At 32.0% G+C, this 13,518-nt stretch overlaps 2 protein-coding genes across 6 annotated transcripts in view; one reads left to right on the top strand and one right to left on the bottom strand.

The window, feature by feature from the left end:
• Window positions 1-13,518, bottom strand: part of LOC135131743 (uncharacterized protein) — a 228,195-nt gene that overhangs the window by 97,211 nt on the left and 117,466 nt on the right. The window lies entirely within an intron of this gene.
• On the top strand, window positions 708-2,424 carry LOC135131691 (cytochrome P450 6A1-like). The gene is made up of 3 exons (XM_064059540.1): window positions 708-1,884; window positions 1,939-2,190; window positions 2,242-2,424. The coding sequence occupies exons 1-3, from the start codon at window positions 744-746 to the stop codon at window positions 2,415-2,417; spliced, it is 1,569 nt and encodes a 522-aa protein (XP_063915610.1). The 5' UTR covers window positions 708-743; the 3' UTR covers window positions 2,418-2,424.

The following is a 13,518-nucleotide window of genomic DNA, read 5'->3' on the forward strand; positions in this document are numbered from 1 at the left end:
CATTACGAATATCAGAAAATTTAGAGAACACAATTTTAAACCGTTGATACAGTCGAAGCAATATAATTCTATATATTTTTTTATGGAGATCACCCGTGACATAGTTTCTTGTGGAGCGAAGTACGCCCTTAGTTGTCACAATTACTTTACAAATTTTTCGTCAGCTATAAAACAAAACTACCAGGAAAGTTACCTATGTTCAAGTTAATGTCAAACTTGAATTTGGATTTGCTTTTTAGATTCGCATAACGAGATTTTTATTGGATATGGATGAATGTCAATGTACAGTGTGATGTGTTCACCATTTACCTGGTCCAAAGCCAATTATTCGCATTTCGAAAGGGTAAACACGAATCCAAAACCAAAATTAAAGCCAATTTGATCATATAAAAATGCGGGGAAATTACGCTATTTAACAGTACTTGACGGAAAAAGGTTTTATTAATTTTGCATGCATATTCTTATTTCGAGAAAAAGCTGCATTATTAGACTATTATTGCTGTTTCATGTTATAAATTGACGTCTTTCCACCTGCATCATTATAAAAGATGCTAATGCAGTAATTAAATTTGTGGTCAACAAAATTTTTGTTTGTTCACTTGCATGTTCTCGTGTAGTTATTTCGCATGACTATCCTTTTTAAAAGTTATAAAGGAACTATCGTGGCATAATTACATCAGTTACAACCTGTGTAATGAAATATTTACTAGATAATATTAAAATGTCAGACTCTGATCTCTAAAATGGATGTCCTTCAAAAAATCAACTATCTAGATGTAGTAGGAATAGTGGTTGCAGTGTCAGTGATAGTGATAGTTTACCTAAAATGGAAATTTTCCCAACTGCAGAAACTCGGAATTCCCACACTATCCCCTTCAATTCCATTCGGAGACACTAAAAAATTAATGCTCGGACAATACACTTTCGGTGAACAGTTTGCAGAATTTTATAAAGAATTTAAATGCCGCGGTTTAAAACATGGTGGAGTTTACCTTGGCGCCAAACCCTTCTACGTCCCTATAGATCCTGAATTAATAAAGTGCATCATGCAAAAAGACTTTCAACATTTTGTAAATCATGGATTTTTCATCGACGAACATCATGATCCTTTAAGCGGACATTTATTTAACTTGGAAGACACCAAATGGAAAAACATGCGGATCAAATTAACACCTACGTTCACATCCGGTAAAATGAAGATGATGTTCCAGACACTCGCTGACTGTACCGTTGGTTTAAAAACAGTAATGGATAAATCTGCCGTCGAGCACACTCCTCTAGATATTAAGGATATTTTAGGTCGATTTACAACGGACATAATAGGATCAGTGGCCTTCGGTTTAGAATGCAATAGTCTGAAAGACCCTGATGCATTATTTAGAAAATACGGTAAAAGAGTTTTCGAGATAGATACATGGGAACGTCTCAAATTTATAATGCAGTTCGCATTTCCTCGTAATTTGTTGAAGGCTATTAAATTTAAAATGACAAAACCAGAAGTTGAAAATTTCTTTATGAAAGCGGTAAGAGATACTGTGGCTTACAGAGAAAAGAATAACATCTCAAGAAAAGATTTCATGCATTTACTCATTCAACTGAAAAATAGAGGGACTGTTGTAGACGACGATAAAATTACTGACGAAGGAAAAACTGAAGAGAAAGCTTTAACTATGAATGAGTTAGCAGCTCAAGCTTTTGTGTTCTTTTTAGCAGGGTTTGAAACATCGTCCACGACCATGACTTTTGCGCTGTTCGAGCTAGCAACAAATCCTGAGATACAAGATAAACTAAGAAATGAAATTAGTTCAGTGTTGACTAAATATAATGATGAACTAACATATGATGGAATTATGGAAATGACGTATATGGACAAGGTAATAAATGGTAAGAATACAATTAACTAAAAATAATTCTTCTACTAACTGATTTTATTAAAAGAAACGCTAAGGAAATATCCTCCAGTTCCTATGCTCATGAGAAAATGTAATAAGGAGTACTTAATTCCAAATACGTCCATCATCTTACCTAAAAACATGGATGTTGATATAGCGGTTCTAGGTTTACATAAGGACAATGATTATTATCCGAATCCAGAAGTCTTCGACCCAGAACGTTTCTCTGATGAACAAAAATCTTCCAGACCAGCATTCACATGGCTACCGTTCGGTGAAGGACCCAGAGTTTGCATTGGTTAGTGTCTTATAAATATAATATTTAAAGTAAATAAATCTCCATTTTCAGGTTTACGCTTCGGGATGTTACAAAGCAAAGTTGGTTTAACAACCTTGTTGAAAAATTACAAGATAAAGTTAAGTTCCAAAACCAAGACTCCCTTGGAATTAGACAAAAACAGTTTTGTCACTACTGCAGAGGGTGGAATATGGATAGATGTAGAGAAATTAAACAAAAAAAATTAGTATAATATCAACTTAAGCATAATACTTGTAATAGCTGAATTCTTACAAAAATGTAACAATAAAATGTGTTAAAAGCCTAATCTCAAGTGATAATATAAAACTATTTTTACTTTTATCTTGAGTCGTTTTATGTTGTTTGACGCGTATTACTAATATGAGTAATATGTTTTAAAGATTATATACAAGAGCATGTACAAAATCAAAAATAAAAAAAAAAGCACAACATTAATGAAGTGGCATTTATTCTACAGTAGAAAATATCGTTAAAAATAGCAATAGACAAACCTTTCAATACCTAAACCTACAAGGTAAAAAGAAAATGGACAGATCCAATTTTATTCGACAAAAGGTACCCTGTTTAAAAAGCCAACAAAATAAAAAAAAATATGATTGATAGTGTAACTTCCGAACAAATTTTAGGGACTGTTTTAAGTAGATTTTTCTTACTTCTTTAGCACCTTGCAGATCCATCTAAGTGCAAAATCGCGCAAATTAGATCTGAGTATAGGGACTAGTAAAATAAATTTAATGATGCCTACTAGATGAATAGTCTTAGATAAATCATAGTGGTAATAATAGCAACTAGGCAATAACTTTGTTAAAAAATGTGTGAAACCAACACCAAAGCTTACTCAAGTAACACAACTAACGATTGAACAATAGTCTAGCTATCCAGCTTTGAACTGTTTTCCACAGTCGCCTTGGGGCCCTGGAACTTGTGAGTGTGTGAGTTTGACATGTAAATGCCATTGATACACTCTAAATCTGACAGTTGGCAAAAAAAAATGGCATGGAAATATAAAAACAATAAGTTCCGGACATTCACAAAAGACAATAAATAAAGAAAATCTTATTTTTTGCATTATGGTTAACAAAATTGCAATGTATATTATTTACTCATGTTTACTGAAACCATAAAGTAATTTGATTGAAAAATTAAAAAAAAATACCATATGTAAGATACATATATATGTTACAGTCAAAGCGTACATTTCAGCGAATGTATATGTTACAGCTAATATCCGAAATACGTTATTATGCATAATAACTAGATATTTTAGGAATTATGCATAATAACTAAACTTGTCAGTTATTATGCATAATAACCGGAAACATTAGGAATTATGCGTAATAACTGAATTTTTCAGTTATTATGCACAATAACGGAAATGTTTAGGTAATTTTGATAATAACTAACAGAGGAACAGGAATTATGCATAATACCTGAAACATTAGTCATTAAGAATATTGCCTAATAGGCCAGGGCCGATAATTTTTGAGAACAAAAAAATTTAGGACAGGATGATACCCATTGGAAAAGAAAGAAAATATAACAAATTTTTATAAAAAACATGCCAACAAAGAAGATATCGCAAAAAATGGATTACAATTAATCAAATATATTTATAAATGTAAAAATGACAATATAACACTCAATCAATTAAGATTTCGAAAAACAATTGACAAGAATTAAATCATCTTTCACATTGACAAATCTCCCACCAACAGAAGGCGTTTGTTTCATGGATTTTAAATTTTTGAGTTTATCAGCGTAATATGGAATCTTACTTTTTTCGGGTAATTAAAGTGTAAATTTTAATAAACAGCCCAAAATTTTACATGATTAAAAAAATATTTCGAATTCGAGTTTTTTCGTTTTTTGCATTTCCTGTGAAAATTTGCCATAGTAATGTATAATTTTTTTTACACCATCAGAAAATAGAGATTTCAACGATCAAAAAGCACACCGATTTTTTAAAAAAAGCAAATATTTTGACGTGAGAATTTTCGATTGAAAATTAGGGTGGTTTTTCGATATTAAATCAAAATAAGGGGGAAAAATAAATATTTTGAATAAAAAAAATTACAGTGAGTTTGGGACATAAATAGGTAAGTTTTCACCAAATTTCGTGAAAAAATAAACTTTTTTGTGGGAGATAAAAATAAAAAACCAAAAACTCGGTTATTTGAATTTTTCGCATAAATTTTGAGGCTATGTAAAAAAAGTCTAAATACAAAAGTTGTAGATCCTTTTATTACCTAGAACTTTGCTATTTAACTTTTTTCGATAGGACTTGTAGTTTTGCCGGAAATCGTGATAAACCGTTTCCTACCTTTAAAAGCTCACCCTCTTCCTCTTTCGGACCTCAAATCGCCCGTAAATTATTTTTCCTTTTATTTTTGTTATGTTTTCTTCCTTTCCCAATGGGTATCATCCTGTTCTAATTTTTTTTCACTTTTTACCATTTTCAAAGGCTTCGGCACTGGCCTATAACATGTCCAGCTGATTTCAAAAAAACGGGACAAGATGAGCAATTCAGGTTCTCATAGATCAATGAAAAGCAATGGGAATATGACGTTTATATAACTGTAATTTGTCCCTTTTTTTTAAATCAACTGTACATGTGATATATAGGGGAAAGCGAGGCAGGGTGGGTAGCTTTTTGGAAAATATTATGCATAATTCCTGTTCATCTGTTAGTTATTATCAATATTACCTAAACGTTTCCGTTATTATGCATAATAACTGAAAATTTCAGTTATTACGCATAATTCCTAATGTTTCCGGTTATTATGCATAATAACTGATAAGTTTAGTTATTATGCATAATTCCTAAAATGTCTAGTTATTATGCATAATAACGGATTTCGGATATTAGCTGTAACATATACACTGACTAGTCAATGTATACATTGACTTACGGTTTTAGCCAAAGTATTCACTGCGCATGGAAATGGATACTTTTACTAGTAAATGTATACATTCACTAGACAGTGTATGCATTTACTGCAGTCTGTTAGTAAAAGCTTCAATAAAAAGAAATACTTAAATATCACAATTGAGGAGCTCAGAAAAGAAGTAGTACAAGTGACATTTTTATTAAAAATGAGTTAAGTGCTGAACAGTATATTCACTAATGCTTATGGAGAAATAGAAATAACATGTTTTTGCATTTTTCACTTCTGCCTTTAACTTTAGATATTTTTCTAAATTCATCCGAAAACTGTTGGGTTTTTGCGGGATTTTTTCAATGCGTTCATAAAACTTTGTTTTTATTGCAGTTTTATCCATTGTAGATAATATTAAACTAACACTTAATATGTACTACACACCACACAAAAACAATAAATCACAAATACCTCTAAAACATCAGTAGGTACAATGTGAGGTTATGTCACCATGTATTATTTGGTGCATACTTTGACTAAACGGGAACCGTTAATGTATACATTGACTAGTTAAAGCTTGCACATCGTCCATTGTGAACACATTTACTGAGCAAATCAGTCAATGCATACATTGGCTAGTCAGTGTATACATTGACGGAATGAACACTTTGACTGTAACATATACATATAGAATACGTATGTATTTAGTTCTTTATTTATGCATATACACGCATATATACACCGTATAGCAGAAAAACTTTCATTGGGTAAATAATGGTTAATTCATTTAGTAAGTAGAAATGTATGACAATTGGTAATTAGTAATTACAGATTTTGGGAGATGTGTTAGCTGGCTGCGTTTTTTATTTATATACATACGCTTGATTTCAATAAAATCCCGTACAGATGACAATCTGAATTTGTATCCATGCTATTGATTTTGTATTGATTTTGACACAACGTAAAAGTGAGGTTGTACGGGATTATTGTAAGAGTAACTGTATAAGAAACGGGCAACCATAAAGTCTATATTAATTTTACCAAATTACTTTATAATGAAAATTTTATATGTAACACGTTTGTGAACCGCTGTTAGCGCTCTCCAAAAATTCATAAAAAAAAAATCATTCTAGTGCGTTGAAGTACCATTTCGTGTACTAATCACATCAACATCGTCGTCTGGAGGGCAATACCGAGTTTCAAAGGTTGAATTTAAAAAAAAGGTATAGTGCCTTAAAAAAATGTCATATTATTTGCTCATATTGGCTACTTTGATATAACGTGCAGTCGACAAAAACCGTCCTCAAGACAACGTGGGAGAGTAAAGTGTCTCTCTCCTCCTTCGTGTAGGGTGCATACAACGAGAAAAATAGCTTGTTCGTCCACCCCAAATTAAGGAAGTTTTTTGCTAAGCGAACCTGTTTTTTAAAGAAATGCTGAATATTGATTTCATTTCTGGTTTAGAAGTTACCACTAGAATAACTTTAGTTTAATACGAAATAAAAATTTAAAGAGGTTTTTTTTTTAATATACCTTACAATTAAAAAACACAATAATATTTTCAATTTATAAAACCACATTCAAAATAAACTGTCTATCATTTTAGGTTTAGAAAATAAGCAAAACAATCTAGCAACATTAGTTACCTTTATTAACTTATTTCTTTCAACGCAGACGGAAATCCATGAAATTGAGGATAAGTATCAATTTTACCTTCATATAACTGTTTTTGTTTCCACTTGAACAACCACTCAAATCAAATTATATTTGAAAATTTGGTACACGACGTCAGAAGGAGATAGTTTATCAAAAATTCAACATCACTACTTAAATCCAACACGGTTAACAAAATTCAAAATTACATATATCTAGAAAAATTACTTGAGCTCTGTTTATTTAAAGAAAGCGTCTAATCGTCAAAATTTTCTTTCATTAATCGAAATAGATACCGAAGAAAACAAAAAATGGGAACTCTAGAATGCTGATTTAAACACTAAATACAACAATTAAACCAAGCCGCATTTATTATATTTATGTTATAATTACTGGTTTCAAAACTTACATAACAGTGTGATTAATGTGTATAAAAACAAATAACGCTGATATTACTCAGCAAAGTAACAGAATAATTTTATCAACTCATGCTTGGAATCGAGCATGAACTTGCAAGTTGGAATGAGATATCATTGTAGTGACTCAACATTTATTATTTCGTTGATAAAACTCAGCGATCATCGTTTTCATTGTCTCTTTAATCAGTCAATAATAAAAAATTAGGTATGGCAATTTCATCCTTATTATTTAAAACAGTGCGGAGCTGTTAGGTTCTGCTTAACAAACATTGCGATCTTTTACATATATTCGTTTCCGACGCAGACGTAAGCAATTAAAATTTAGAAATGGATTTTTACGAATTATTTAGTTTACATATAAATAATTCAACTCATGGGTACAGTAGGAGGATACATTGACTCTATATTAATATAAACTTTTATTTACCTTTGACTTGACGACATTTAAATCCCATGTCCAATGGTATTAAAACTAAAACTAAAATATATCCACGATGATTACGAAGACAAAAAATAATTCATTAAGTTGTCATATCAAATCCTACATGAGTTTTTCTTCGTTTTAATTAACTTGATTTTTTTTGTTAAAATTTAGGTTCTAGCAAGTAAATATTACGTTCAACAAATGGGTACATAAAACGTCTCGATTTGTGTATCACAGACACTTTATCTCGACCAAAAAAAGCAAGGTAATTTGTAAAAGTATAACTGTTCGTAATTAATTCGTATGTTATTTATACTTAGTCACAGACTAGACCCAGTTCAGATAAATACGTAATTCGTCTGTAGTTTCAATTTTTAAACAATCAATTTAAATAAGAATTAATAAATCATACAATTGCTTCAAAAGAAGAAGAACAAACACTGTTAAAAGTAGGCTTTTTGACGTCTACCATAAAACGCTAATAAAAATGTCAATTCATGAAACGTGTGTTAAAAGTAATTCATACTTCTATACTTATCTAACGTTTTATTTGTAACTAACAACAACCTGAGTGTTTTTAGGAATTTGTTCACATCTACGCCGATGATGTGTCCAATAAATCCTGTCTGAACTGTGCAAAATATTATCACTTGTGATCAGGCACGTAACCAAGGGGGGGCCTGGGGGGGCACAGGCCACCCCAACAAAACCCTGTGCCACCCCTGGTGCCCCCTTAAATTAATTTTAAATTTTAAAAGTAAGCAAATTCGAAATTTCAGATCAACAGTAAATTTTAGCTGTGAATAATCTTATGTTCTTATCTTGTAATATAACTCTCTGAGTAAAGCGATACTGCTGTGAACAGTTTTGGTTTTGTCGATAACTTTTTTAAGCAATTAGCCGATACAGCAGATATGCCTTTTACACACTATGCAGATTGGCACGCAGGCTTTTGATATTTTGTGGTGTTAGTTTTCCGGAGTCTTTTGTCCCGTGTCGTTCAACTGTGTCTGTTAAAAATGTCAGAAAAAAAACGAACGCTTTCAGATTATTTCACCGCATTTAAAAAACTGAAACCTGGTGAACAGACTGCTAGTGATAGTGCAGAAACTATTAGTGAAACTGCAAGTAGTGATCCAGGACCTAGTACAATAGACGAAACTTTAGAAGAAAGTGATGAGAGTTTTGAAAATCTGCAACGGATAGTGAATCACTTTCAGAAGCTGATCCTGAAACGGAAGATTGCGAAGCAAAATTTGAGAGCTGGATAAAATCTCGACAAAATCTGGAATTAAAACTCTCGAGTAGATCACATGTGCCAGGGCCTTTAGATTTGTCGCAGACGAAAGTGGATGAACCAAAACAACCTGTTTTACAGTTCTACCCAAAAACAAAATTTTTAAATAAGTTTCGTCAGTTCAATAAAGACTGGTACAATACCTTTCCGTGGGTAGAATATAGTGTCAGTGCCGATAGTGTATATTGTTTTGCGTGCAGACATTTCTCACCTCATGCATCAGATCAAAATTCAAATGTGGCATTTATCAGTGTAGGTTTTAAAAACTGGAAAAAAGCAATGGACCAAACAAGTGGGTTGAAACTGCATAATTCAAGTTCTGATCACAAAAGCTGCATGATCAAGTGGAGTTCTTTTAAACAAATTAAGGCATCTGGAGAAGGATCAGTTGCGGGACAGTTAAGTGAAGCTCATTTGAATTTAGTGAAAGAGAACAGACTGTATGTAAGTATCGTTGTGGATGTTATATTTTATACAGCAATGCAATGTATTGCCCAAAGAGGATCCAAAGAAAATTCAGCGAGTAGTAACCGAGGAAATTTTCTGGAACTGTTATCATTGTTTGCAAAGTATAATGATGTCGTAAAAAAGAAGTTGAATGAAGAGGGTCACAAAAATTCAAAATATACTAGCCCGAAAATCCAGAACGAAATTTTATTTATTATTTCACGAATGACGTTGGAAAAAATTTCCACGGAAATTAACAAAGCGTCATGTTTTGCCGTAATATGTGACGAAACAAAGGATATTAGCAAAACCGAGCAGGTGTCGGTTGTACTTCGATATTATTTGGATGGTACCGTTTACGAAAGATTTATTGGATTCCACGCGGCCCAAGACTTGAATGCAAATTTCTTATTTTCTTATATTAAAAATTTGTTGCAACGGTGTTCTGTAGACATCAAGAGGTGTGTTGCCCAAACCTATGATGGTGCCAACGTAATGAGTGGTCGTGTGGGTGGTGTGCAAAAATTATTTACTGATGAGGTCGAACAAGCCATCTATGTGCACTGCTACAGTCATAGATTAAATCTGGTAGTAGTTGATATCTGTCGCAATTTGACTACGGCAAATTTGTTTTTTGGTTTGATAGAAAATTTGTATGTATTTGTGTCTGGTTCTGCAATACATGCACAATTTATTAATATACAGAAAGAACTTCGTCCAAATAAAAAACCGATTGAACTCAAAAAAATATGTTACACAAGGTGGACGGCTCAAGTTTTCGCTTGCTTATCTTTAAAAAAGGTGTTTTCTGAACTGTTGATTTTGTTAAATAAATTAAGTGTCAGTAAAAGTGCTCGGTCAGCAGAAGCTCTTGGACTTCTACATCAGCTGGACTATACTTTCATATTTAATTTATGCATGTATAGTCAATTGTTGTCTATTTTCAAAAATGCCAGCGATTATCTACAAAAAGTCACATCAAATCTTTCAGAAGCAAACATTTTAATAACTTCTATTTACGACACAATAATGAAGATGAGAACTGATGACAAAAATGAAACCTTTATGGAAATATTTTCTGAAACAGAGAAAATATGTGCTGACAACAACATACCAATAGAAGCAACAGCAAGAAGAAGAAAAATGCCAAAGAAATATATGTCATACTTGGTCACTGAAGAACTAAATAGTTTGGAACGCAGTGAAATATTTAATAGAGAAGACTATTTACACAAAATATTTTATCCCGTTCTGGACTTAATTACAAATGAATTACAGAATCGTTTCGAAAAGAATTCACCAATTGTCAACGCCTTACATCCCGAGAATCCCTCATTTTTAAACTACGACAAATTATTACCCATGGCACAACATTACCACAGTGAACTCGAAATTTTACAAGCGGAACTTAAAATAATTCCAAATACAATTAAACAATGTCAAATAAAAACAAAAGTGAATATTAAAAATATTATGGATTTTATAGACATGCTACAAAAGTACGATCTTGTGTTTCCAGAGCTATTAAAATTAGGTGTCATTGGTGTAACAATTCCAGTTTCTAGTGCAGCATGTGAAAGGACTTTTTCGTGTTTGCGGCGTCTTAAAACTTATTTGCGAAATAAAATGTCGGATGAAAGACTTGTTCACCTGGCAATTATCAACATTGAACGAGAAACAGCTAAATCGTTGGACACCTCAAAAATTGTCGATAAATTTGATGCAGCTCATAAAAACCGTCGCATAATTCTACATTGACAACCCATCTCATTCCTGGTAAGATTTTATTAATTTTATCTTGACTACTAGCAAAGTTTTTTTTTAACTACTTTTTGAATTGTTGGCATATCATAATGAATACTATATGTATTTCTAGTACGTATACATACCTATATACAAAAAGCAAACATATCCGTACAGTAAAGTCACTAACGCATTAACGTGAAAATCTTGATTATTCTACCTCTCAATATTAAAAGTAAATACCTGTCAATTTCAACTATTTGCACCCCATTAAATTTATATACTGGTTGTGATCCAAGTAAAATGTTGATTTATACTAATCAAGACTTTTTTTAAAGGCCCCCTTATTTGAAATTTGTGCCCGGGCTGGGCCCCTCCAAAATAAAAGGCTGGTTACGTGCCTGCTTGTGATTTATCAATACATTAATATTTTTTACATTTGCTTATGCAAGTGGTTCAAAAAATTAATGAATCTATTTTATTGATCAAATCAAGAACGGCTCACTCCATTTTCGCGAAAATTTGGGAATATAATACTGTTATTATTAGTATTACATTGCACCAATCTAAATTGAAATATATATTCTTGCAAAAAAAATGTTGATGACGTCATCACAAAATTTTATGAAGTAAAAACTCATTTGAAACATACGCGTAGCACGTTTCTTTACATTTGCTTTAACATTACATATCTACAATTCTACATAATGTTTATTTCAACTTATAGGGGTTCTCATAAAATTCAAATTTTATAATTTTTCGAAAATGCTGGGTATGTTTCATTGTACTTCAGGGGTGAGAGAAGTTCTGTCGAAACAACTTTCGACCAACTTTTTTTGTTTGTCCGTGAGCAAATGTGAGATCCACCCACTTGTCAGCTTTTTTCCATACTACTGCAAGTGATTTCGGAACAATTCTAAAATGGTCATTTCTCTTTATATGGTTTATTAAAATAAAAAAAAAAATCTGCGCACATTTTAAACAAAATCTGTCAAAATTGTAAGTGGAAACTGTCAAAAGAATGGCAATTTTTTCTGTTGTTGGCTTACTGCTAACAATTAACACACCATACCGTATTTTCCGATTTGACCGCCAAACTGTTATTCAAATTAGTGAATATATCGAGTTTACCCGATTAAAATCGCACTGGCATTGAAAAAAGCGCAGGCGTACAAATATTCAATCAAGTATCTCATTTATGTAGTGTGTATAAACACGTGGAATAAAAATCTTGGTTCAGAGAATCATATATGTACTTGAAGTACAGCCAGATTATATTATTATGGAATTGCGTTTTTGCACTAATCGAAACTTCAAGGTCAGTTGTTAAAAAATATCTCTATAGGAAAGATTATTAAGAACAAACAAAAAATATGACGACATCCGGTATTGTGTTAACCAATTTACGCCTGCAAATTACTGTTATTGACGTTTATTTTCTTTTTGTTATGTATTAACATTAAACTAGTAACATTAAATAAAAATACACGTGTTCTTTTCAAGAAATATTCAATAAAATTTTCAAAAATGTATTAATTCTTCAGATTACACCCTCATCTCCAAAGGAAAAGAAATGGGTTTCTTCACAGATAGTCGGTTTTATGATTTAACCTTTGTGCTGACTACAACCTTAGCATTGGTAATAGGTTTTCTGAAATGGAAATTAACATACTGGAACAAAGTCGGTGCGGACACATCAAATCCCATTTGGAGGTGCTTCCAGACTCTACCTTGGTAAAAGTAGTATGGCTGAACAATTTCGTGACAATTACAAGGAGTTCAAAGCGAAAGGTCTGAAGCATGGAAGATTATATTTAGTCCGCAACCTTTCTAAATATATGTATGTCTAGAGATCTAGAATTAATCAAACACATCATGCAAATTACTTTTTCGCGCTTTCTGAATCATGGCCCTTATATAGACGAAGTAAATGCTCCTCTTTCGGGGCGTCTATTCAGTTTAGAAGATGTAACCTGGAGAAACATACGAGTTAAGCTAACACAGGAAAAATAAAATATATATTGCAAAGTATTACCAGATAAACTTTTACGAAACATATTTACAAACAAAGACAATGTATGCTTAAATGTGGTTTACTAACGTTTGCGGAAAATATAAGTATTAGAACTAAGTGATAATAATTATTAGGAGTATGATTTATTGTCATTGCTAAATTTAACTAACCCTGGGGTACTGAACTTTTCTATATCTAAAATTTTATGGAAGAATTTAAGAACTGCTAACAATGTATAAACCAGATGTATTCGTATTTTTAATTTTGCATTTTAACTACATTCATTGAAAGCAACCAATAATGTATGAGTGGACGTGTGTTTTTTTGGTTGCCTATCTTCATATCACTACTGCTGATTTATTCACCTTTTTTTTCTCATTTAACCAGTCGCACTGTTTTATAAACAATCGTCAATGTTAATTTGGTTTGACTAT

The sequence above is a fragment of the Zophobas morio genome, unplaced genomic scaffold (genome assembly GCF_036711695.1).
Source record: "Zophobas morio isolate AGI-343-1 ecotype UQ-CSIRO unplaced genomic scaffold, CSIRO_AGI_Zmor_V1 ptg000002l, whole genome shotgun sequence".
In the NCBI taxonomy this organism is placed as follows: domain Eukaryota; kingdom Metazoa; phylum Arthropoda; class Insecta; order Coleoptera; family Tenebrionidae; genus Zophobas; species Zophobas morio.

Excerpts from the sequence above, each read along its gene's own strand:
- LOC135131691 (XM_064059540.1), top strand. The coding sequence starts at position 744 with ATGGATGTCCTTCAAAAAATCAACTATCTAGATGTAGTAGGAATAGTG. Across the intron at positions 1,885-1,938 it reads TATGGACAAGGTAATAAATG|AAACGCTAAGGAAATATCCT; the intron begins GTAAGAATACAA and ends TTTTATTAAAAG. Across the intron at positions 2,191-2,241 it reads AGGACCCAGAGTTTGCATTG|GTTTACGCTTCGGGATGTTA; the intron begins GTTAGTGTCTTA and ends CTCCATTTTCAG.